A 25,385-nucleotide genomic window follows, 5' to 3' on the forward strand; every position below is an offset into this window, starting at 1 on the left:
CAAAGCTGACTCTTTGGGGGCTGGGGTTGTGGCTCAGCGGCAGGGTGCTTGCCAAGCACGTATGAGGCACTGGGTTTGATCCTCAGCACCACATAAAAACAAGTAAATAAAATAAAGTTAAAAAAAAACCCTGATTCCACAGATATGCAAATGATCACTAGGTAATACTGTGAACAACTAGATGCCAACAAGTTGGAAAATCTAGAAGGAAGGGATGAAACTCCTGGACATATACAGTCAAAATCAAATTCAGAGAACACAGAGAACCTGCCCAGGCCTGTAACATGCAATGAGACGTAACTGGTGATAAAAAGTCCCTGAACAAAGAAAAGCCCAGGACCAGATGGCTTCGCTGTTGAATTTCACCAAACTTTTACAGAATTAATGCCAGTTCTTCTCAAACTATTCCAAAGTACAGAAAGGAGGGAACCTTTTCAAACTCATCCTATGAGACCAACATTATCCTGACACCAAACCAGACAAGGACACAACAACAACAACAACAAAAAAAACCCAAAGACCAACATCCCTAATGAACATACATGCAAAAATTCTCAAGGAAATACCAGCAAATTAACAATGCATAAAAAATGATCCACCATGATCAACTGAAATTCATCCCAGGTATGCAAGGATGATTCGACATGGGCAAATCAATAAATGTAATACATCACAGTAAGACAATAAATAAATAAATAGGACCAGAGAGGAAAGGCAGAGATTGAATTATCCCTGTTTACAGGTTACATGATTTTATACATAGTCAAATCAAAACACTGTTAACTAATAAACAAAGTGAAAAGTCTGCAGGACAAACTTTAGAAGGAATCAACATACAAAAATCACTAACTTTTTAATACATCAATACTGAATTTGTTAAAAGATCAAGAAAGCAATCCCATTCACAATAGTTATCAAAAATATTTGGGGGCTGTGGAGAGTGCTTGCCTTGTAAGCACAAGGCCCTGGGTTCAATCCCCAGCACCGCAAAAAAAAAAAAAAAAAAAAAAAAAAGGGGAATAAACTTAACCAAGGAAGTAAATGATCTCTAAATAAAAATTACAAAGCACTGATAAAATAAACTGAAGAGGACACACAAAACAATGGAAAGACATCCAATGCTCATGGATTGAAAGAATTAATATTGTTAAAATGTCTGTACTACCCAAATTAATCAACCTGTATAGTCAATGCAATTCCTGTAGAAATCTCAATGATATTCTTCACAAAAATAGTTAAAAAAAAAAAAAAAGAAACTTAAATTTTGTTTGGAACCATACAGGACCGTAAGTAGCCAATACAATTCTGAGCAAAAAAGAAAAGGCTGGGGGTATTACAATCTGTGACCTCAAAACACACTATAAAGCAATAGTAATCCAAACAGCATGATATTGGCTTAAAAACAGACATATAGACAAATGGATCACAGAACCAGAGATAAATATACATATTTACAGTCAACTGCTTTTCAGAAAAGACAACATTGGAGGAATGAAAGGAAAATCTCTTCAGAATATGCAGAAGAAATAAACTAGATCCCTACCTCTCACCATATACCAAAATAAACTAAATATAGATTACAGACTTTAATGTAAGACCCCAAAATATGATGCTTCCAGAAGAAAATATAGTAAAAATATTTCAGGACAATTATCTGGGAAAATTTTTTTTGGATATGACCCCAAAAGCACAGGCAACAAAAGTAATGAGACAAATGAGATTATGTAAAACTGAAAAGCTTCTGTTCAGTAAACAAAAATACAAATTAAAGAGACAACCTACAGAATGAGGGAAAATCTGTGCAAACTATTCATCTGACAAGTGATTAATTTGCAGAATATATAAAGAACTAAACAGAAAAATACTCACAAGTAACCCAATTAACATTTCTCAAAAGATATCCTGAAGGTCAATAAGTATAGGGGAAAAAAAATCTCAACCTGACTAATCATCAGGGAATTGCAAATCAAAACCACAGTGAGATGTTATTTCACCCTAGTTAGAAAATCTGTTACCAAAAAGACAAAAAATAACAAATACTTGTGAGGATGTGGAGAAAGGGAAACACCACTGTTGGTGTGGATGTGAGTTAGTGAAGCCACTCCAGAAGGTAGTATGGAGGGTCCTCAAAAAGTGAGCACTGGAGTCATCGCCGTGCAGCCCAGCTATCTCACTACTGGGTACGTAGCCAAAGGAGACAAAACCAGTGTGTTGAAGATACATCAGCACCGCCATGTTTATTGCAGCACTAGTCATGATGGCCAGCATGTGGAACCAAACGAAGTGACCAGTGATGGGTGAAAGGCTAAGGAAAAGGTGTTGCACATACACAGTGGAGTATTACTCAGTCACAAAAGAGAATGAAATCCTGTCACGGGCAGTGTTATTGTTTGGATATGAGGTGTCCCCCTAAAGCTCATGTGTGAGACAATGCAAAAATATTCAGAGGTGAAATGATTGGGTTCTGAGAGCCTTAAACTAATCAGTGGCTCCATCTACAGATGTGGCCTAACTGGGCAGTCACTGCAGACAGGTGGTATGTGCCTGGAAGAAGTAGGTAACTCAGGACCATGTTTTTAGGGTTGATATTTTGTCCCTGGTGAGCAAAATGTTCTTTCTTTCTCCTTTCCCTTCCTTTCTCTTCCCTTTTCTTCCCTTCCCTGCCTTTCCCTACCTTCTCTCTCTCCTTCCTGGTTGCCATGTCTTGAGTAGCTCCCCTCCACCACGGCCTTCCACTATGATGTTCTGGAGCTGTGGAGTCAGTCAAACATGGACTGAACCTCTGAGACCTTGAGCCAAAATAAGCTTTTCCTCCTCTACATTGTTCTTGTCAGGTATTTTGATCACAGAGATGAAAAAGATAATGAGAACAGAAATTGGTACCAAGAAGTGGGATCATTGCTGTGACTAACCTGGCCATGAAGTCCAGAAGCCTCTGGAGATGGTTGTCAGTGTGGGAGTTTGAGAAGTTCAGAGGTGCAAGTTGGAAAGGCTTTAGAACGTTGTAAATGGAGCTTAACTGGTAATTCTGGTGGGAGGTTCACAAGACCAGAATGCCCACAGGAAGTGGGCTGTGAAGACGGCTCAAGAGGTCTCGGAAGAGGAGGACTTTGGAGCTTGGACTAGAGGTCATCTGTGTTACGTTCTGGCAAAGATGCCGTCCACATCTTAGCTGTGTCCTGAGAATTTCTGTGAGGCTTAATTCAAAGATAATGAGCTAATTAATTTGGCAACAGAAATGTAAGGCAGCATAGCATTCAGGCAGTGGGATGGAGATTGCTAGTGGCCTTTAGAAAAATTAATTGTGATTATTAGGAGCAAAAAGCAGAGGAGGGAGATTTGAAAAACTTGCAGTTTGGCCAGAAAAGTGAGTGGAAAACTGGGGCTAAAAAGTGGTTGTTAAAGAGATTCTGGCCACTAAAGAGCAATCCTAGTTCTTTATCAGAAACAATAGGAAAATAGTTTGAAGGCATCTTCAGAATTGGCAAGACCCAGCTTAGTCTCAAGAGTGTAAAAATAAAAATTCTTTTGAGCTTGGGAGTGATACAGGCCAAATTATGTATTTAGTGCATGTATCAAATATGTAACAACAAATCCCATCATTATGTATAACTATAATGCACCAATTAAAACATGGAAAGGAAAGATACCTTTAAGAAGAACCAGTGGGGCACCCTACTTGCACAGGGGGCTAGGGAGTCGTTTCACCATGCTTGTCACCCGGGCACTCAGAGGCCCCTGCAGCCTGAGTTCATTGCGTTTTCCACTTGTTTCAAGAGTGTTCACCGTTGCCTGTTGAAGCATCCTTACATAGAATACATACATGCTAAAAAGTAGCATGCGTGAAAGCTGGTGGCATCCACTCAGGTCTGTGCCCAGCTCACTGCACTGTGCTGGTGCCCCAAGCCCGTTTCTGGATGCAGCCATGGAATTGCCTCATTCATGCAGGACAGTGAGCTGGGGGAGTGTGGGGGGGTTCACAGGCTGTCTCTGCTCTAGTGGGACCTGCAGGGGCAGTCCTTAGCTCTGCCTGGCACTGCCAGGGAGGCGGTGAAGGGGTGGCTGTTGGCTTTTCGAGGGCTGGTGGAGCTGCAGCTGGACACTCTCCCAGAGCAAGGCAGGGCTGTGGGCACTCAGGCCTGTCTGAGGTCTACAGTATCTCAAATCAGAAGAGGAGACCCTGGGTGCCAGAACCATAGGACTGATCTATTGCTACGTGATCTCATTCCTTTTCCTGTGCGTTTGTTTTGTTTGTCTGGTAGAACCCAGGCTTCGCCCTTGACAGGAGCTCTACCACTGAGCGATTTCACTCCTTTCCTTATGAGGAAACAGACCGCATCTCCGCAGGGTGAGGTCTCAGCGAGGCTCTGTTCTCCTCTCTTCGCAGTCCAGAATGTTCTCATCCAGCAGCCCACCCCTACACTGCCACACGGGCTCTCCGCCCTGCCCGCTCCCCCTGCCACCTCCAGGACGCCCCCTTCACTCTTCCTCCCCTGCCTCCGCCAGGCAGTGGAAACCACAGACCACGGTCATGCCCCGCCTGCTCCAGGCTCCGCCACAGGGCCCCGGTGCTCAGGCTTGGCCTCCTCCCTGGGCCTGGCACTGCCTCTCACCCAGCGGAACACTTCAAAACCCTTAAAAAGTAGTGGACGGAAGTGGACTCTGACGGCACTCTGCCTGGAGAGGCCTGAAGGTCCAGGAGCCTTTTGATCTTGTCCCTGGGATTTGCTGCAGTCACCTGCCCAAGTGTGTGCACACATGTTGCTTCTCACGACAATCAGTCTCACAAGGTCACCCAAGGAAACATATGCTTGCAAGAAGCAGTCACGTGCCTCTGATCCAGGCCATAGAAAGCACAGCTGCCACCGGCCTCAGCCAGGGCCATGCGAGTGCAAGCAATTCTTGTGTGTCTCAGCCTCTCGCCTTTGGCTGCTTTTTATCTCCATGCAGGGGAAGAAGAGCAGAAATGCCTAATAGAAGATGTTCCAGGGGACACATGGGTAGCAGGTAGGTGATGCGTGCTCAGCTGGAGGCTGACTCGGATCTCTTCCCGTCTACTACTGGGCAGTGAGCATAGTGCTGTGGCCCTCTCTCCACCATTCACCAAGTGGCGCAAAGCCAATGTGAAATAGGCTCAGGAGTGAATTGAGTCATTCTTAAATGCTTGATCTCTTAAATGCAAAATCAGGAGATGCTTGATCTCTTCTTCTGGTGTCAGGTTTCCATGAGCTAAAGAATCTCCCTGGCATGTGACATGCTAATTGTGGCTGAGCAGCCAAAACACGTGAGAGGTCTTCAGACTGGTCCAGTAAAGCAGGACACACAGCAGGAGTCCACATGGCTCCTGGAGCCCATGGGCAGGGGCATCCGGGCAGACCCAGACGGCCCGCCAGGCAGACTGCCCTTAAGTCCCGTCACGGTGACCTCTGCACATTCCTGTGCTGCAAGCACATCCTCACGTAGGCGAGCTCGGCCCACCTTCCGAGGAAGAAACCAGTGCCTGGCAGTCTCGATGTTGCACGGGAAATCTGGCACGATGCCCGACACTCAAGTCACAATCACTATTGAGCTCTTGGATCTCAATGCAAAAGAAAAGAAAGGTGATGTAGATCTAGAGGCACCCTAAGTCCCGTTTTACATCTTACCATTTATGTCACTCACTCTCCACCTGGGGGAGCTGAGCCCTGCCTTCAGACCGTCTGGACCACTAGGCTTCAGCCCTAGGAACCAGTCCTGTTCTCGAGTCAAGGCCCAGCCTGCAAAAATCAAAGAAACTCAGCAAGCCTGGAGGGGAGGGCAAGGATGGGGCAGTGCCTGGGATGACCGGGGGCCAGCAGACAAGCTGGGCACTGCAGTACTGGAGCCTTCCTGCTGTCAGGGTCAGCGAGGGGAGCAGCATTCTGACCTGCCCCCGTCCATGGCTAGCAAGCTCCTCAGCCTCCCTGCTTTCGTCCACTATGACTATGACGGTGACGGTGGTGCCTGCTCTTTCTAGCTGTGGGGACCTTGCATCTGCAGGCCCTTCAAGCCCGCCAGCACACAGAGGGCAGCGGGCTCTGTCTGGCGGGTACCCAGAGGAAGCGCCTCCTGGGTGAGCCCTGGGCCCCTGGTCTCCTTTGGGTAGCTTGTGGATTTTTCTGCCTGCCTTTTAAAGGGCAGAGCGAGAGTAAGAGGGACAGAGTAACTCCTGTCTGCCTGCTGACCTGCGGCCACTGGCTGGACAGACCTGGCTAGCGGCACCTTGGGACAGCGGGCTGCAGTCCCACTGGCTGGACAGACCTGGCTAGCGGCACCTTGGGACAGCGGGCTGCAGTCCCACTGGCTGGACAGACCTGGCTAGCGGCACCTTGGGACAGCGGGCTGCAGTCCCACTGGTTGGACAGACCAGGCTAGTGGCACCTTGCATCACTGATGTCACCAGTGCATCACAGAACCACAGAGATGCCTGAGGTGCAGCTCCTGCAGCCGTGTGAGCGGGCCTGGTGTGGCCTGAGGGCACCCCGTCTCAACCTCAGATCTCAGCTACCCGCAGGAGCCTCAGGCCTTGCCCCGGGACACTGCTTTCTGCCACTCCTCCCTCACCCCTCGCCCTGGCTCTTTCCCAGTTGCAACTGCCCTCTCCTCCCTGTCTGTGCCTCCGAGTCTGCCACCCCACTCTGAGGTCTCCTCAGCATCTCTTGCATAGCTCTGCAGACAAAGGGCTGGGGGGAAGCGATGCCAGGCGAGCTCTGGGCCCATGCCGAGATTAGCCACTCAGAGGCCAGGAACGGGGCCTAGGAGGCACCAGTGCATGGACCCATATGTCACCAGTGCATGGACCTAGGTGTCACCAGTACATGGACCTAGGTGTCACCAGTACATGGACCTAGGTGTCACCAGTACATGGACCTAGGTGTCACCAGTACATGGACCTAGGAGTCACCAGTACATGGACCTAGGAGTCACCAGTACATGGACCTAGGTGTCACCAGTACATGGACCTAGGAGTCACCAGTACATGGACCTAGGTGTCACCAGTACATGGACCTAGGAGTCACCAGTACATGGACCTAGGAGTCACCAGTACATGGACCTAGGTGTCACCAGTACATGGACCTAGGAGTCACCAGTACATGGACCTAGGTGTCACCAGTACATGGACCTAGGAGTCACCAGTACATGGACCCAGGTGTCACCAGTACATGGACCTAGGAGACACCGGTACATGGACCTAGGAGTCACCAATACATGGACCTAGGAGTCACCGGTACATGGACCTAGGTGTCACCAGTGCATGGACCTAGGAGTCACCAATACATGGACCTAGGAGTCACCAGTACATGGACCTAGGTGTCACCAGTACATGGACCTAGGAGTCACCAGTACATGGACCTAGGTGTCACCAGTACATGGACCTAGGAGTCACCAGTACATGGGCCTAGGTGTCACCAGTACATGGGCCTAGGAGTCACCAGTGCATGGACCCAGGTGTTACCAGTACATGGACCTAGGTGTCACCAGTACATGGACCTAGGTGTCACCAGTACATGGGCCTAGGTGTTACCAGTACATAGACCTAGGAGCCACCAGTACATGGGCCTAGGTGTCACCAGTACATGGGCCTAGGTGTCACCAGTACATGGGCCTAGGTGTCACCGGTACATGGGCCTAGGTGTCACCAGTACATGGGCCTAGGTGTCACCAGTACATGGACCTAGGAGTCACCAGTACATGGACCTAGGAGCCACCAGTACATGGGCCTAGGTGTCACCAGTACATGGGCCTAGGTGTCACCAGTACATGGACCTAGGAGTCACCAGTACATGGACCTAGGTATCACCAGTACATGGGCCTAGGTGTCACCAGTACATGGGCCTAGGTGTCACCAGTACATGGACCTAGGAGTCACCAGTACATGGACCTAGGAGCCACCAGTACATGGGCCTAGGTGTCACCAGTACATGGGCCTAGGTGTCACCAGTACATGGGCCTAGGTGTCACCAGTACATGGACCTAGGTGTTACCAGTGTATGGACCCAGGTGTTACCAGTGCATGGACCCAGGTGAAGGCTGAGCCTCTGCAGGGTGGTGGACCTGCAGCCGACGCCCAGAGGGCCTCCACCTGGGAGCAGGTTCAGGCCCAGGATCAGGATGGAGCTGCAGCGGGCCGGCCCCAGTGGCCGGGGAATGACACCTTGGAGGAGCTTACCACGGAAGCTCCTGGTACTCCCCATCCAGCCTATAGCCATGAGGCCGGCCTCCAAAGAACACGGAAGGACTGAAACCTGACAGGTAGCCCCAGCCACTGGAGAGACGCAGAGGCAGCGGGGCTGGAGGGTCCCAGCAGGAGGGAACACACTCAGCGCTGGCTCACAGGCACCCAGGCACCGTCTGCAGCCCCGAGCTCGCGCAGCCGCTCGCCGCCGCCCGCGCCTGGCCTGAGGCGCACCCCAGGCACACCTCCACCCGTGCTCTGTCCCTACATGGCCACAGGCCTTCAGTGGCCACACAGGCACAGAGTCGGTGCCCACGCCTTCAGGAACGCAGCGTCGAGTGCCACCATAAGTACCAGAATTCTCCGCGTCCACTGGTGAGACCACCGTTAAAAACAAGTTCTGACCTTTCAGGGAGGCCAGGAAGCCCTGTGCCAACCGTCCCGTCTCTCCTTCCACCTCAGGGCCATCTAGATGTTCAAAGGGGACAACCCAGAGCCAGAGGCAAGGTCTGCCTGAAGGCGTTTCTCATTAGCCCTAAACGTGGGTGGGGAGGAAGGCGTCCAGCCTCCCTGATGGAGGTGACATCGCCACAGAGGAGTAAGGAAGGGCTGGAGACAGAGCTTTGGAACCCACTGCCCTTCCCCAAAGCAGGTGACTGTGCGGTGTCCTCCCTGAGCTGCAGACAGCTGGGCCTGGCTTGCAGGGCCGCAGGTGTTCTGTCAAGGTCAGTTCCCACTGCCTGCCTGCCTCCAGCCTCCCTAACTTGGCCTCTGCTATCCCCCTTCACCTCTGAAGAAGCAGGGGTGACTTTGGGCCTAACCCTCAGATGGCTGTGTCCTCCCGAGAAGCAGAGGCTCCCACAGGAGGCTGAGGGGGAGACCAGGTGGGCTCATGCCTGGGAACTGCCAGCCAAGGGCACTGCTGCCAACACGGCGAACCCCAGCACTGTGACCTTGCTGGAAACCCCAGGCCGAGGCTCTGTGCGCTTGACCTCACTGCCCCCAGTCCTGTGCATGAAGGCCCTCAGCGGGGAGCCCCAGCTTCTGGAGCCAGGAGGGTACCGCACCTCGGTGGCGAGTCTGGGAGGCCCCTGTGCCCCTGCCTGCTGGGATGAACGCCGCCCTGGAGGGCTGCCTGCAAACAAGGCCAGGACCGACAGGAAGGGGACGTGCGGGGAGCCCAGCGGTCAGCTCGGGTGCTGCTTGCCAAGGGGGAGAGCCTCGTGATTCCATGGGTTTGCTCCTTGGTGCTCCTTCTGCAGGGCCCCTGGTGTGGTCAGTCCTTCAAGTACAAGTCTTCCTAGAGACCAGGGGACCGCAGGAGAGGGACTTCGGTGAGATCGCACCGTCATTCAAAATCCCGCAGGGAAACAGGCCCTGCCCAGATCCTCAGGCGGCCGTGCGCCCCTCTGCCTCCTCTGCTCGGGCTCTGAAGCAGACCTGAGCAGAGGTTCCAGTGCAGGAGCTCACCGCTGAAGTGCTCCCGGCCGGAGGGGAAGGAGCCGCAGGTGCTTTCTAGTTGCCTCGGCCCGTCCTGCGCCGGGCTCGGGAGCACAGGACGATGCAGACTGGAAATTCCACCCCTGGGTTGCCACCCCAAAGAAGGGCACCCAGGCTCACCGCTCTGCCTGCTCACAGAACCAAGCCCACCTACAGGTGGGCGGACGAACAAGGCCGTCCTGCTCCCCTGGGGCGGGAGGCCACCTGGAGTGGAGCCCACCCCAGAGCTGCAGGGCTGCCCCGCAGCCAAAGGCAGACAGACCCGTGGCCCGTAGGACCTGACCCCAGGGAACCTGTGAGGCGGTGCTGATCTGGGCAGTCGCCAGGCAAGCGCCAAGCAGGCCTGCAGGGTGCTGCCGAAAGCCACTGCGTGCCCAGGCCATGAGCAGCCCCCATTCTGGCCTCATGGAGGTCCAGCGGGGCAGCCTGCCACACAGCACAGGGGATGCACACCCGGGCACCCTGCTCAGGGGCCCGCGGGCAGCCCAGGCACAGTGGGCCACCCTCCCAGCCCCACCCGGCGCCCGACAGTGGCGCGTGCAAGCAGCCAAGGCAGACCCCGTGTCTGCCCTCAGTCCTGCAGCCTCCAGGGCCGTGGTTGGAGAGAGGCGGCTCGGGGCCTCTGGGACGGCAGCTGTCCGCTGGCAGGATGCATGGACCCACACTGATGGCCTGTGTAAGCAGCACATTGCTGACCGAGTCCCAGCAAGGCCACGGGGAGATCCTCCAGGATCCTGGACAGCTCCAGAGATCACTCTGGACACCACTCCCTCCGCACCAGCTGCCCACCATCAGGTAGTGAGCACACCGGGCGGAGCCAGGCACCCGCAGGGCTAAGGGTCCTGGACCCTGTGGCGGGCAGCACCTGAGAGCCACCGGGCAGGACCGTGGGAGTGCACGCCTCCCAGGGTGAGCCTCGCTCCACATGCTCACCCTCCTCATAGGCACAGGAGCAGCGGACTGGTCGCTGAGGGTGAGGGCCAGGTCCCGGGGTCCTGGCCAGAGCAGGTGTGGGCTTCGTTCTAAGAACAGGGTCTTCAGCGAAGGGGATCCTCTCTGTTGACTGTGGTCTGCAGGTTAGGACGATGGCTCAGGCAGCAGCCTTCTCAGCACTGCTGACTCCTCTACTCCAGGGCACCCGAGAGGAGGAGCGTGGTCACTATGCCTGGCCCACCGATGAGGGGCAGTGTGGCTTGTGAGTGGGGGTCCAGGTCCGCCAGACTATGTGGCTTCAAGTCACAAACAGCAAGACTCCCGTCCCATGGTCTGTCCACCCAGTCCGTGAACACAGACCCCTGCTGCCTGCCACATTGTGCTCAGTGCCGGGCCGTGTTCTCTGAACAGACCTCCATTTAAGGTAACAGAAGAAAATTTAAGACATGGAAAACTGATCACAAAAGCTAAGTTGGAAAATCAAGGCACAGATAGTATGCATGTTCCAATCTCATTATTATTATTATTATTATTATTATTATTATTATTATTATTATTTTGGTACTGGGGATTGAACCCAGGGGCACTCAACCACTGAGCCACATCCCCAGGCCCTTTTAAATATCTTATTGAGAGACAGGGCCTTGCTACATTGCTGAGGCTGCTTTACACTCATGATCCTCCTGCCTCAGCCTCCCCAGCCACTGGGATTATGGACATGCACCACTGTGCCTGGCTCCAATCTCATTTTTTAAAACATTTATACACACGCACACACACACACACACACACACACACACACACACACACATTTTAGTTGTAGGTGGACACCATACCTTTATTTTTATGTGGTGCTGAGGATGGAACCCAGGGCCTCAGGCATGCTAGGCGAGCGCTATACCACTGATCCATAACCCTAGCCCTCCAATCTCATTTTTGATAAAATATATAGCACGTATTTATAGGAGAAAGGCTAGAGGGGTCATTCCAATACCAGACACTCCTGGAGGGGCTGACCTTTCTGAAGCCCCTGCAGTGAGCGTGTCCATTCCTGTGATGCAGTCCACCACCCTGGCTCCCTCTCAAGGACACAGCCTGGAGAAGTGGGGTGACCATCCGTGGCCACAGGTCCAGAAGAGGTGTGGGGACCCCGCCCCACAGTGCTGGCTCTGACCAAGCGCAGGAGGAGGGTGCTGGCAGCAAGGGCAGCCATGTGGGACCCTGGTTGGGTCCCGGGCTGGGTTGTGGTGAGGCCTCGAGCGCCCCCTTCTGGTGCTCTGCTGGCTCTGCGCAGGGAGCCTGTGACGTGCTTGGCTCCACACCAGGCACAGCACAGGAGCCACGGCTCCTCACGCCCAGAGGGAGCTGTGCCCTTATTGCTCACTGTCATTACGGGCTTGTGGTCCTGGGGACTGAGCCCAGGGCGCTCTACTGCTGAGCTGCACCCCAGCCCTTTCTATTTAATTTGGAGAGTCTCCCTAAGTTTCTGAGGCTGGCCTCAAATGCGTGACCTCCCTGCCTCAGCCTCTGCAGTAGCTGGGATTACAGGCGTGCACCACCACACCTGGCTGAGATATAACACGTCATCCTTGTCTTATCAGCGGGGAAACGGAGGCATGGCAAGGTCCAGCGCAGTGCCCAAGGTGCAGTGCAAGTTGTGTGCCCGTTCCTAGCCAGTGAGCCCGGCCAGCTCCTGGCCGTGTGGTGGGAAGCTGCACAGGGCTCTGCCAGGCTGCAGGGCTCAGCCAGGGACGGCTTCCCCAGGAAGTGAGCCTCTCCTGCGACTGGCCTGGCAGCGGTGCCTCTCCTCTGCCATCTGCCGGCCTCCCTGGCCATGACACCTCCTGCCAACACACCTGCCTGAAGGGCACCGTGGGGATGCAGGCAGGAAGCCCCCTGCTGGCGCTGAGAGCGCCAGGCTGTGCGCCAGGAGCACTGGTGCTTCAGTGGGCCTGGGCACAGCTGGCGCCCATTCTTCAAGCCCGGCGTCGAACCTGAACTGTGGGACGCTTTCACTCACTCCACAGACATTCACTGAGCCCCCACCATGGGCCAGACACTGCCCCAGGCTTACTGCCAGACCCAGAGAGCCACAGAAAGAGGAGTGCGACGTCGGTGGCTCCCAGCACCTCACGGTGCAGACCAGGGCCCTCAGCACGGCGTGCCGGGAGAAGGGCTCCTAGCGCCAGTGTGGGGATCCCAGGACTCGCTGTGTGCTTAGGAAGGAGTCCTACAGACGGGCATGGGGCAGAGCGGCGGGGACACGGGTGGCATGGTGCTGGACAGCAGGTCCACGTGTTGGGAGACCCTTCCCAGGCTTGCTGCCGCAGCCTCAGCACTCTGGGGTTTGGACAGGGCGGGGCGTGCCCCATTCTCCCGCGTGGGAGACAGAGGCCGCGTGGTGGAGCAGCTGGCAGGCCACGCAGACAACGTGAGCTGAACCAGCATCTCCAGCCATACTGCCTGCCCAGAGCCAGATGGTGGGTGGACGGCCCAGTCCCCAGGGTGGAGACTGCTCCGGCCAGGGGTCCTCCGTGACAAAGATGAGTAGAGAAGGACACTGGCCTACCCTGGAGGCCATGACCCATTGCTGACTCCCACATACGCAGTCACCATCTCTTGCTTGTGATACAGGGACTTTCAAGATCCAGCAATGGGACCCAGGCAGTCATGGCTTCCGAGAACCGGCCCCTGGCCTGGGGATGTGGGTGACTGTCACGACCTACCGTGATGAGGTGAGCGTGCATCTGTGCCAAGTCACTAAGTGCGCTTGCAGGACCCACCTGCGACCAGCCCACGGTGTCACAGCTTCTGCCCACACACAACTGAGCACCACTGGGCAGCATTCACAAGCTTTTCCTTTGTACCAGGGGTTGAACCCAGAGGTGCTCTACCACTGAGCCACGTCCCCAGCCCTTTTTATTTTTTCTTTTGAGACAGGGTCTTGCTAAGTTGCCCAGGCTGGCCTCCGACTTGCAATGCTCCTGCCTCAGTCTCCTGAGTTGCCAAGGTTATGGGTGTGCACTACCACACCCACCTACAACTTTTTATTTAGGACCGAAAGATTTAGCACCTTGCCCTCAAAGACCCTGGGGTCTAGAAAGTTTCAAGGGAAGTCAAGTGAGGGCCACCTGTGGACCACAAGGAGGCTTGCCCATTTAGCCTGGCTTGGGTCCTATCTTTGCTGGAGCTACGGCTTCCCCAAAGACCAAGGGTCAGAAGACCATAGCCTATCTCCTTCCTCGGATTCTGGCAGAGGCTTTCTCAAGTAATTCAGAAGCTCCTGGTTCTGTCAGGTCATAGAGAACCTTGTCCCCACAGGGCAGCAGTGAAGGAGTAGAAAACAGCACGGTCAAAGAGAGTGTAGATCCAGGAGGCAGAGCTGATTTCAAGTGCACATTGTCATCTAAGAGGAAAAACCCAGGTCAGATGATTTGACTGGTTTGACCCTCGGTTTCCTTGTGTGTACAGTGGATATTACAGTGACATCCAGATGCCACAGTACCAGCACAAGGTGCTCTGCAATCCTCGATCCATCACCCACAAAAATAGTGGTCCAAGCAATGAGCTTATAAACAGCAGGCAGTGGCAGAAAAAGGCCCTGCAGGACAGATGGGCCTCTCAGGAGACAAGGACAGGGTGCTCTGTGGGCAGGAGAAATGAAAGCCTGTTTGTTTTCAGAAGAGAGAGGCTTACTCTTTAAAGTGCACAACTGCTCACCGGGTGCAGTCACACACACTTGTACCCCCAGCTGCATGGGAGTCAGAGGCAGGAGGACTGCCTCATTCCACGTGTGAAGTCCAGCCTAGAAAGTGCCGTGTATCTTGTCTCTTAAGAAAAACAAAATACACAACTGCCTGAGACAATCTTCCCTTGTAGAAGCAAGAGGTATTTCTATCCACTCTGTAAACCTGTAACAAGCACACATCATGTGTGAAATATACGCCCAAGCCTCTTCTCAGCCTAGGAGAGGGACAAAATTCTTGCCCCACAGGCCTTACTTTCAGGAAGGTCTGTGTGGCAATTAGGTGACGGGAACCTTCTCTGCTGTCATCAGTTCTGAAAGACCAACGTCCTGTCTGACAATCCTCGAGTATTCTACTTCTGCTTGCTCAGCGTCAGCTCAGGACTCTCCGTGTTGCCAAACTTGATGAGCTGCCCATTCCTGCAGCAGCGAGGGGCAACCTGAGTGAACGGGCAGAGCAGGCAGTGACCGTGGGCGTGTGCTCGTGAACCACCACCTCCTCACCCCATTTCCCACTCTCGACATTCCTGTCCTGCCCGGCAGAGGCAACCGTGGTCGCAGGGTTAGACTCAGATGTCAGACTGCAACTCTGAGATTCAAACTCACTAAGGGAAAAAGCATTCAAAACTGTTTGAACTGTATGTTCATGAAACAAGGCAACGTAGGCTCTTGAATACAAATCTAAGTCTCAGAAACGTGATTGAACAGGTAGTGAGTCGCCACTGAGCATTTCTTCAAAGAGGAAGTTTTTGCTATTCATACAAAAATAGGAAGTAATTATAAGACCTCACCCTTGACCGCAGCCTTATCTGACAAACCTTCCCTTTTAATGGTCTATTGAAAGACATTAAGAACATGAAAATATTCTTTATTTTCTCCAAATCAAAACTGAAAGACATTTTAAAAAGCATCTTTACTGCATTTTTCTATCTGTGTAGTATATATGTTTTTAAGACTTCCCTGTTTTAGAGCAGTTTTAGGGTCACAGCAAAACTGAGCAGAAAGTACAGGGACTTTCCTGCGCTGGCTCAGGCACGGCCTCCCTGACTACAAATAACCCCAGCCCCTGAGGGCTTTTGCCACAACCCATGTGCCCGGGTTCTGAGGTTTACAGCATGTTTTTCTTGGCAACATACATTTCGTGGGTCTGGACAAATGTGTGGTGTTGCAGGGTGATTTCTCCACCTTGAACATCCTCTGTGCTCACCAGAATCTCCCTCTCACCGACCCTTGGCTGTCCTGAGTCATGTTTTCAGAATGTGACGCTGTTGGAATCACAGCAATCTCTTCAGCATGTCCACTTGATGATGTGCTCCTCAGGTCCCTGGCCTGGTAGTGCTGGGTAACACCACACATCCAATGTGCCAGTTTACACACTCGCCTGTGCCAGGGCAGCATGGCTACTTATAAGTTGGGGCAATCATGCTCCGAGCTGCTATGGACATCCACTTGCAGTCTGTGTGTGACTGCAGGTTTCAGATCACTTAGTAATGCCAAGGAGCACGCTTGTAGACCATATATATACTTACTTCTCCAGGATAATGCCACACTGTCTCCAGGAGTCTGTGCACCATTCTGCTTTCCCCAGCAGTGAACGAGTGCTGCTGTTGCTGCGTGTCCTTGTCACACTTGGTATGGGCAGTGTTTTGGATCTGTGCCAATCTAACAGGCAGTAGGTGTGAGGGACATCTCCCTGTTGTGATGAGCGATTCCCTACACATGCTTTGAGTCTCTTTTCATATGCCTATTTGCCACCTGTAATCTTCTTTGCCAGGTGTCTGTTCAGATATTTGTCCATTTGAAAGCTGGGCTCCTTCTCCTTGTCGATTTTAAAGAGCTCTTTGTTTAGTTTGACCAGCTTAGATATGTCTTCCACAGATATTCTTTCCCAGTCAGAGGTTTGTCTCATTCTCTTCTTCACCATGTCATTTTCATTTATTTATTTTTTTGGTACTGGGGATTAAACCCAGGGGTGCTTAACCACTGAGCTACATCCCCAGTCTTTTAAAAGAATGTTTTGAGACAGGGTCTTGCTAAGTTGCTGAGGCTGACCTTGAATTTGTGGTCCTCCTGCTCAGGGTCTTGAGTTGCTGGGATCACAGGTGTCTCCCCCTGACCCCTTCAGCAGTAGGGACTGAACGCAGGGCCTCAGTGCACGCTAGGCAAGCACTCTGCCACTAGAGACGCTCCCAGCCCTTGACAATGTCTTCTGCAAGGCGTGAGCCTTGAGCTTTTCAGGTTCATCTTATCAGTGCTTTCTCGGGCCATGCCTTTGGTGTGGAACCCGGGGTCATCTGCATTTTCTCCTATGATCTCTGAGAAGTGGTATATTTTGCATTTGCATTCAGGTCTCTGATATACGTTGAGACAATTCTCACAGAGGGCGTTAGGTCCACATCTAGGCTTTTTGCACATCAATGTCCAGTGGTTCCAGCACCATTTTACAAGACGGTATTTTCTCCACTGTATTGCTTTTTTCCTTTGCCAAATGTCAGGTAAAATGTTTAAGTGGCTGTATTTCTGGACTCCATTCAGTCCTGTGGGCCCATCTTTCTGTCCATCAGCCATTACCTCGCTGCTGCGATGACAGCAGCTCCTCCAGACATCCTAAAGTCAGGCAGCATCAGTCCTTGACATCTTCCTCCTCCTGCGCAGGGGCTCTGGAAGCCTTTCACCTCTGCATGTAAACACGAGAATCAGTTTGTCGAGTCACAAAACAACTTGTGAGGTTTTACTGGAATTGGGTTGAATCTGTAGACCAAATTGGGAAGAACTGACATCCTGACAATATTGAGTCTTCCTGCCAGTGAACATGGACTCCTTTCCATTTATTTGATTCTTAGAATTCATTCATCACAGTTTTGTAGGTTTTCTCACACTAATCTTGTGCATAGTTTGTTAGATTTATGAATATTTTATTTTGGGGAGGGTGCTGATATAAACAGTACTTTTCACATTCGTTCATTATCCACATATAGAAAAGTGATTCACTGTAATATATTAATCTTATATCCTCCAACCTTGCTAAAATCACTTATCCCTTTGGTTTGTCAATTCTTTTGAAATTTCTTTTTGGTACTGGGATTGAACCTGGGAGGTTCTCCCACTAAGCCACATCTCCCTTTTTTGTTTTTATTCTGAGATGGGGTCTTACTTAGTTGCTAAGGCTGGCCTTGAACTTGCCATCCTCCTGCCTTGGTCTCCTGTTACTGGGAATTCTTTTGCGTTTGGTGTGTATGTCATCATATCCTCTGTGAATCAGGACAGTTTTATTTCTTCCTTGCCAGTCTGTTTTCCTGATGTTTCCTTTTCTTGTCCCGATAGCTAGACCTCCCAGTCCTATGTTAAATAAAGTGGTGAGAGATGACATCCTGTCTTCCTCCCGACCTTAGTGGAAAAGCTTCTGGATTCTCACCATTGAGTCTGATAGCTGTGGGTTTTCCGTGGATAACCTTCTTTAAATTGGATCAGCCCTGTCCTTGGTTTAGTGAGCCCATCATGGATAAGCAGTGTCTCTTGTCAAAGGCTTTCCTCACCAGTTGTTGCACCCGTGGTTCTCCAGCCTGCTGATGTGATGGCCCCGCACTCGATGCTCACCCAGCCTGGCACACGTGCCACAAGCCCCACCAGCCACAGCACACAGCTCTCTTCTGCTCCTGTGCTGTGTACGATTTTTGTATGTATGTTCATGAGAGAGAGATCATCCATAGATTTTTCTTATAATATCATCTGGTTTTGTTCTAGGGCAATGTTACTTTCATAAAATGAACTTGAAATAAGAGTCAGGCACAGTGGTGAATCCTTGCAGTCCCAATCCTGGGGAGGCTGAGGTGGGATCACCTGAGCCCGGGTGTTCAAACAAAAATCAGGAAGTATTCTTTCTGTGTCTATCTTAGAAAGAAGTCAGTTGTCATAATTCATTTCTTCAGTGTTTGGTATGATTCACCAGTGAACCCATCTGGGCCTGGTGCTTTCCATCTCGAAAGGTTATTCATCCATTTTTTAAAATTCATTTTTGTTGTAGTTATAGATGGACAGAATGCCTTTGTTTGTTTTTATGTGGTGCTGAGGATTGAACCCAGTGTCTCACACATGCTAGGCAAGTGCTCTACCACTGAGCCACAACCTCAGCGCAGGTTATTCATTCTTGATTCAATCTCTAGGTACAGACCTATTCAGATTATCTATATTTTCTTGCATGAGTTTTGGAAGATTGCCAAGAAATTGGTCCATTTCAACTAGGTTATGTATGTTAGTCTACTTTTCATACTATGACATAATATTTGAGAAAAACAGTGTGAAGGAGGAAACATATTTTGGCTGACGGTCACAGTTCATGCTTGTTGGGCCCTATGACGAAGCAGTATGTCACTCCTGGGAACATGTGGCAAAACAAAGCTGCTCACTGCATGGCAGCTGGGAAGCGGAGAGCAAAGAAGGAAAGAACCAGGAACAAGATATGCCCCTTCAGGACAAGCTCAGTGAGCTTCCTCCAGGCAGACCCCACCTCCCACCCTTTCCAAATGGACCTCCTAATGGTCCCTTCGGCTGTGAATCCATTATGGACTCATTCACTGGTGAGGTCAGAGCCTCCAAGACCCCACCTCTGGGGACTGCTGCATCAAGACCCTGGCCTGAAACAGGAGCCCTTGGGGACCTTTCCGATCCAAACCACATCACTCCCGACTGTGGGCAGCTACTCAGCACTCCATCACCTTGCAGGTCCACAGGGTCTGCAGGAATGCCCCTCCTGCACTTCTGAGGTCAGCGACTTGTGTCTTCCTTTTTTCTTCTTATTTGTCAAGCAGCTTACCCGTTTGACTATCTTTTCCAAGAACCAATTTTTTAGTTTCCTTGATGTTTCTATTTCCTGTCGAAATCCCCTTGATTTCTGCTCTAGTTACTTCTTTTCTTCTGCTTACATGGCATTTGCTTTCCTTTTCCTGGATCACTGACTTCAGACCTTCTTTTTTCTGATAAATGCGTTCAGTTTTAGATTTCCCTCCAAACGCGGCCTTCACTGCATCCCACGAGTTTGTTAAGCTGTACCTTAATTTTCTGGAACACTCTACAGACCTCTTGCGATCTGTTCCTTGGCTCATGGTAGCTTCCAAGACTTCGGGGAGCCCACGCCATCATTCTGCTATTGATTGCTAGTTTCATTAGACTGTGGTCTGAGAGTACACGTTGTGTGAGTTCAGACCTTCTAAATTTGTTCTGGTGGACACATGGCCCAGAAGTTTACATTCCATGAGAGTCTGACAAAAACAAACAAAAAACTGTACTCTGCTTCTGTTGGCTGAATGAGTGTATAGCTGTCCAGGACCTTCCGTCAACTGATGATGCCAGCGGGAACGATGTCCTTATTTTCTCATGATGATCCGTTTCTGATAAAAGATGTTGACATCTGCAATTAAAACAACGGATCAATCTACTTCTTGAAGCTCTGTTTTATTTCTTTCATGTTCTCATGTTCATCCCTAAGTGCATTCACAGTAAGGACCACACACCTTCTTGGAGAACTGGACCCCTTATCACCTTGTGCTGTTTCCTAAGTATTCCTGATAATTCCCTTTGCTTTTGAAGTTTACTGTCTAAACTAATATAGTTACTTTAGCTTTCTTTCTCAAGGTTAGCAGGGTATATATTTTTTTGTCCCATTACTTTTAATCTATATCTTTATGATGTGATTTTCTTGTAGTCACGTAATTAGGTTTTTTTTTTTTTTAAACCTGTTCTGACAATTACTTTTAACTGATGCATTTAGACCACTGATATCTGAAGTGATTACTGATGTAGTTTGATTACCATCTGGAATATTTGTTGTTTATTTCATTGCCCTTGTTCTTTGTTCCAATTTTCTCCATTTTTCTTTTCATGGTTTTAATTGTGCATTTTCTATGATTCCCTCTTCTCTCCCTAACATATAAATTGTACTTTTTAAAACCCTTTTAAAGGTAGTTGTCCTAGAGCTTGCAGTACACATTTATAGCAAGCCCAAGTCCGGTTTCAGAGAGCATTGTACTGCTTTGTAGGTGTGCAAGTTCCTTCTCATACAGCGTTTCTAATTATGCTCCAGTTCTTCATTCATCGCCTCTGTTCCTTCCCTTAACACGTGCACTGCCACCACTGGAAGCCCTGCTGCCGTCACCCTGAATAACCGTTAACCTGTCAACCCATTAGGAATGAGGAGGATGCATCCCAGTAACCTCAGCCTGCAGTTCTCTGATACCCTTTATGCAGCTGGAACCTCAGGCCTGCGTCATCTCCTTCTGAGAATCTTATTTTAACATGTCTGGAAAGGCAGTTTAACTGGCAACAATCTCCCTCATTTTTGTTTTTCTGACAAAGTTCTTAATTCTTGAAGGATGCTTCTGCGTCCTGCATCCTAGGCTGGTGGGGGTTTGTCTTTCTCTCCCAATACAGTATTTCACTTCACTCTCTTCTTGCTCAGTTCCTGAGAAGTTAGATGTGATTCTTGCCTTTGCCCCTTGTCAGGCAGGGTTTTCTCCTCTGTCCCCTTTCTAGATGTTTTCTTGAGCTCTGATCTTCTGAAGTGTGGGTGTGATAGGCCGTGTACAGTTTTTATTGGTGGTGCTGTTTGTTTTATTTGGGTGTTTATCCTGTACGGTGTTCTCTGAGTTTCCTTGGTCTAACATTAACTTGGGGAAAATTCTCAGTCATTGTTGCTTCAAGTATTTCTTTTGCTTCCTTCTCTTGCTGGCTTTCCCATTATGCCAAGTCCTGCCTTCTGCCCTGTCCAGGTTACTGGATATTCCTTTCCTTTCCTCCCTCTTTGTATTTCAGTGTTGCAATTATCCATCTACACAGCCTTAAACTCAAAAGACTTCCTTGGCTGTGACAAGTCTACTAAAGAACCTACTATCAAAGGCATTCTTCATTGCTTTTACAGTATTTTAAAATCTCTACAATTTCTTCTTTAGAATTTCCATTTCCCTGCTTATATTACCCATTTTTTCTGGCATGTTGTCTACTTTTCCCATCAGAACCTTTAGCATATTAATCAGAGTTGCTTTTTAATTCCTGACCTGATAATTCCAACACCTCTGCCGTATCTGTATCTGGTTCTGATGCTTTCTCAGTGTCTTCAAACTGTGTCTTCTGCCTTTTAGGACGCTCGGTAACTTTCTATTGAAATCCTGACACTATAAAATATTCTAAGCAGGAAACTAAAGTTCCCTAGCAAATGTAACCACTGTTTACAGCTTGGAGAATATTCTCTGGCATTCTTTTCTATGAATATAGGAACATATGCATGCAGGTACACTCTTATAAAAATATCTTTTATAAACCAGCATCCTCCACAGACTTCTTTATCAAGGATACCTCTGGTGCAGATGTTGGTTTAGCATCCTTTTCACTGACACACAGCAGTGAAAAGGGGCTTTCCTAAACTTATCTAATCAATCCCCTACTGAAAGGTAGTTATTTCAAAAATACAATTTTGCTATTACAAACATCACAGTAAATATCCTTTTACATATAATTTTGTCTTCTTACACATTTTACTGGAATAAGTTTGTATAGGTAGAATTGATGGTTCTATGATTTAAACATTTGTAACACATATTGCCTAACTACTCTCTAAAACACTTGTTCTGTTTACAGTCTGCACACTACCTGAGTACTTTTAAATCCTTATAAGGGACTGGGTTGTGGCTCAGTGGTAGAGCACTTGCCTAGCATGTGTGAGGCACTGGGTTCAATTCTCAGCACCACATATAAATAAATGAATAAAATAAAGGTTTATCAACATTTTAAAATATTTTTACAAAATCCTTATCAATCTAATAATACACAAGGAATGCCTAATTCTTGTCTGAATTTTTTATTACTTGCAAAGCTGAACATCTGTCATGTTTGTTAGCTATTTGATTTCTTCTCTGGGAACTATATACTTTTAAACAGATTTATATAGGGAAATTTATTTTTAAGAATGTAGAGAATAATAAACTATGGAAATCCTTAACCCTAGGTATTATTATCGAAGTTATTTGGCCCAGAAGGAACATTCTATTTTACTTCATATTCACCTGGCGAACACATCATTTGCTTAGAATCTAATTCTACAAGGCTCACGTTACCTGGAGAGAGAAGGCTGGTGAGTGTGCACCTCTGGAGGCCTGCTGACACCTAGGGAACCTTGCTAAGGTCCTGCCTGGTCTCCGTGCAGCTCAGAGGGCTTTCGGAAGGGAGCCGTGAAGTCAATTACAGGGCTTGAAAAGAGCTGAGGGAAGGTTTGAAGAACTGTGGCCACTCAGACTCAAAAACAGTGAAGGCTGACGGGTGAGTCAATAATGGAATTCTAATAAATGGAACTCTTACAGACGGGTGGCAGGTGGCCATTCCCTAGGTGTGGAGACAGATGAAGAGAATCTGTACTTTAGTGTAGGAAATTCGGTTATACATAAAGAAAAGTTTCCTGAGAGCATCAATCAAATTTTCTCAGCACCTCATAGTAAATCTGATTTTCAAGAGGCTGTGAATATACTCTCAGGTCATTAGGTTGGCACTTTCCGCATCATTGTTAAAGGCAACTGAGTAGAATGGGGACGAAAGGGAGACCAGGCATGAAGTGGCACCCACCCCAGTGCCAAGAAGGGAAAGCGGGCGGAAGGAGGAGCAAGAACGGCAGGAAGCACCCAACTGCCTTCCAATGCCTGCTCCCTCCTCTTCACTGTTTCAGCAGCGCATCCACTTGGATATCCGAGCTGGAGAACACGACCTTGATGCTGCGATGGCTCAGGCAAAGGACAAAGTCAATGAAGTCACCTTCAAGCTTGAACATCTAATGGAACAAATTGAGCAGATACTAAAAGAACAAAACTATCAAAGGGTCAGTCCACCTACTCAGATTCTTTGATCCCTTCCTGTCAAAAACTCGTTTCTCAACACGAAGCCCCTGGACCAGGAAAGGAACCGCCTGCTGTTTCCTGGTCTCCTAAAGTAGAACCGTGTGGGCAGACGGCGAGTGGAGACTGTTGGCACTGTGCGGGGCTGGGCTCTGCTAGGAAAGGCACTCCTCTCTCTCACTGTTCTCTCCTTGTACCAGAAAAGCACACAGGAGCAGAAGGTGGGAGCTTACGCATTCTCTGTGTCTACAGGGCCAAGCGGGCCTATTTTAAAGATCAGTGTGTCCTTGACCCTGCTTTCTGAGTCACTGTGCTCAGTGGGCTCAAACATGCGCTACCACTCACCAACTGTGTGTCAGCTCCAAGCCTGGGTTCCACGATCTGGACAGCAGGACTGGGGTGGCAGATAAGACAAGTATGTGGCACAGCAGTAGTGTAAAGCAAGAACTACAGCAGTGGACTCACCCATCCGGGCAGGCAGTGCTTGCTTTGCTTGATGGTGGCAAATAAGATGTATGAAGTCACAGATAAAATTCCTGTATTTTACACCAAAATGTGTTTTATAAGGTTGATTTTTACTCTTTCACACTCAGTTAAAAAACAGATTCCAGCTTAGAAAATCAGACAGTGCACTTCAGCATAATATTAACTGGGTAATATTAAATACCTTGAACACATACAGCAACCTTCCCCTAAAAATCACACATTAAAGTATTTAAGAAACTAAACCCATCCATTTCTTTTCTGCATAGGACCGTGAAGAAATTTTTCGAATGACCAGTGAAGATACAAACAGCAGTGTTTTATGGTGGGCTTTTGCACAAACATTAATCTTCATCTCAGTTGGAATTTTCCAAATGAAGTACCTTAAAGACTTCTTTATGGCTAAGAAGCTTGTTTAAAACATTATAGGTAATCGCAAATAATCTGCATAATGTTTGAATGAATAAACCAAAATACGTGCATAAATGTGTACTGTGATTTCAAAGACAACAGTGGTTGAAATCAATGTTACAGAATTGCAACATTGATAAAATATTACTTAAACAATATAGCTTCTGAATTTTATAAAGTAAGCACATTATCTTATTTTTTTTTTTAAGTTTGGTATGAATCAGCACTAATAGGATTACAATGTGTCCTCATATGTGATTTTAAATTTTCTGGTCACCACAATAAAAAGGATGTTTAAGAGGAGTAACAGCAACCCTAGTGACATACATTTAGCCAAATATGTCAAAAATATTACCATTTTAAAACACACTCAACATAGTTACTAATGAGATATTCTATCTTCTTTCAGTCATACTAAATCTTGAGAGCCCAGGTTGTAGACTGCACTCATAGTGCCCGATTTCTGCCAAGAGCAAGTACACCCTGTCCCAGTCCTCTCCCGAAACGGCCCCGCTTCCCCGCTTGCTCCTGGCTCCCTGGCGGGCCCGGCACTTTCCCACCAACCCTTGCAGGCGGCCAGTATTACTTGAGTGGACCTCTTATTCTAAAAGTAACTTTTGTGCTTCATAACTTTTAATTTTGAAATAATTATATATTCAATATAAGTTGCAAATATAGTCCAGCCCCTCCCCCCAACTACTATTTTTAAAAGGGACACGACCTTCCCTAAGTCAAGACCGCACGCTGGGGGCACGCGGAGCCTCTGCCCAGCGCCGGGCAGTGGCTGTGCCCGCCAGGTCGTGGCTCGCTCCGTCCTCCAGGACAGGCCTCCTGCCCGCTCCCTGACCCTGGCGGCCGGTGCCCAGTGCAGCCCACGGCAGGGGCTCATTCCCCGCCGGCTTTCCCCCGGGAAGAGACTGGCACTGCCCCCCGCCTTAGCCACGGCGCCCGCGCGGGGCCGGGCGCTCCCTCCAGGCGGTGGGCACCAGACCCTGGGCGCGACCGGAGGCACGGCGCGGCCCTCCGGAGCTCTCTTCCGAGCCCGCTGTGCCCGGCGGTGGGCACGGCCTCGGGCCGGGGGCCGCTGTGCGCGCAAGTCGGTGAAACGCTCTTTTTTCCTCAAAACCTTTCCTCCTACTGGATGGGCGACGGCGGCCGGGGCTGAGCTTTCGTTAACAGCGAAGAGGACAGCTGGGTCCTTTGCTGCCCTCCCAGGAGGGACACGACGCCCCGCCGCTGCGTTCTC

The 25,385-nt window shown here is 49.6% G+C and overlaps 1 protein-coding gene across 1 annotated transcript; it reads left to right on the forward strand.

The window, feature by feature from the left end:
• Positions 1 to 4,883: 4,883 nt before the first annotated feature.
• LOC306669582 (transmembrane emp24 domain-containing protein 11-like) lies at positions 4,884 to 24,147 on the forward strand (the record flags this gene model as incomplete). Its single annotated transcript, XM_079153643.1, has 5 exons — positions 4,884 to 5,007; positions 13,262 to 13,362; positions 22,369 to 22,494; positions 23,080 to 23,229; positions 23,998 to 24,147. 5 exons carry the CDS (start codon positions 4,884 to 4,886, stop codon positions 24,145 to 24,147), a joined length of 651 nt encoding a protein of 216 aa, XP_079009769.1.
• Between the last annotated feature and the right edge of the window lie 1,238 nt (positions 24,148 to 25,385).

Source organism: Sciurus vulgaris, assembly GCF_902686455.1.
Source record: "Sciurus vulgaris genome assembly, chromosome: 9".
NCBI classification, from domain to species: domain Eukaryota; kingdom Metazoa; phylum Chordata; class Mammalia; order Rodentia; family Sciuridae; genus Sciurus; species Sciurus vulgaris.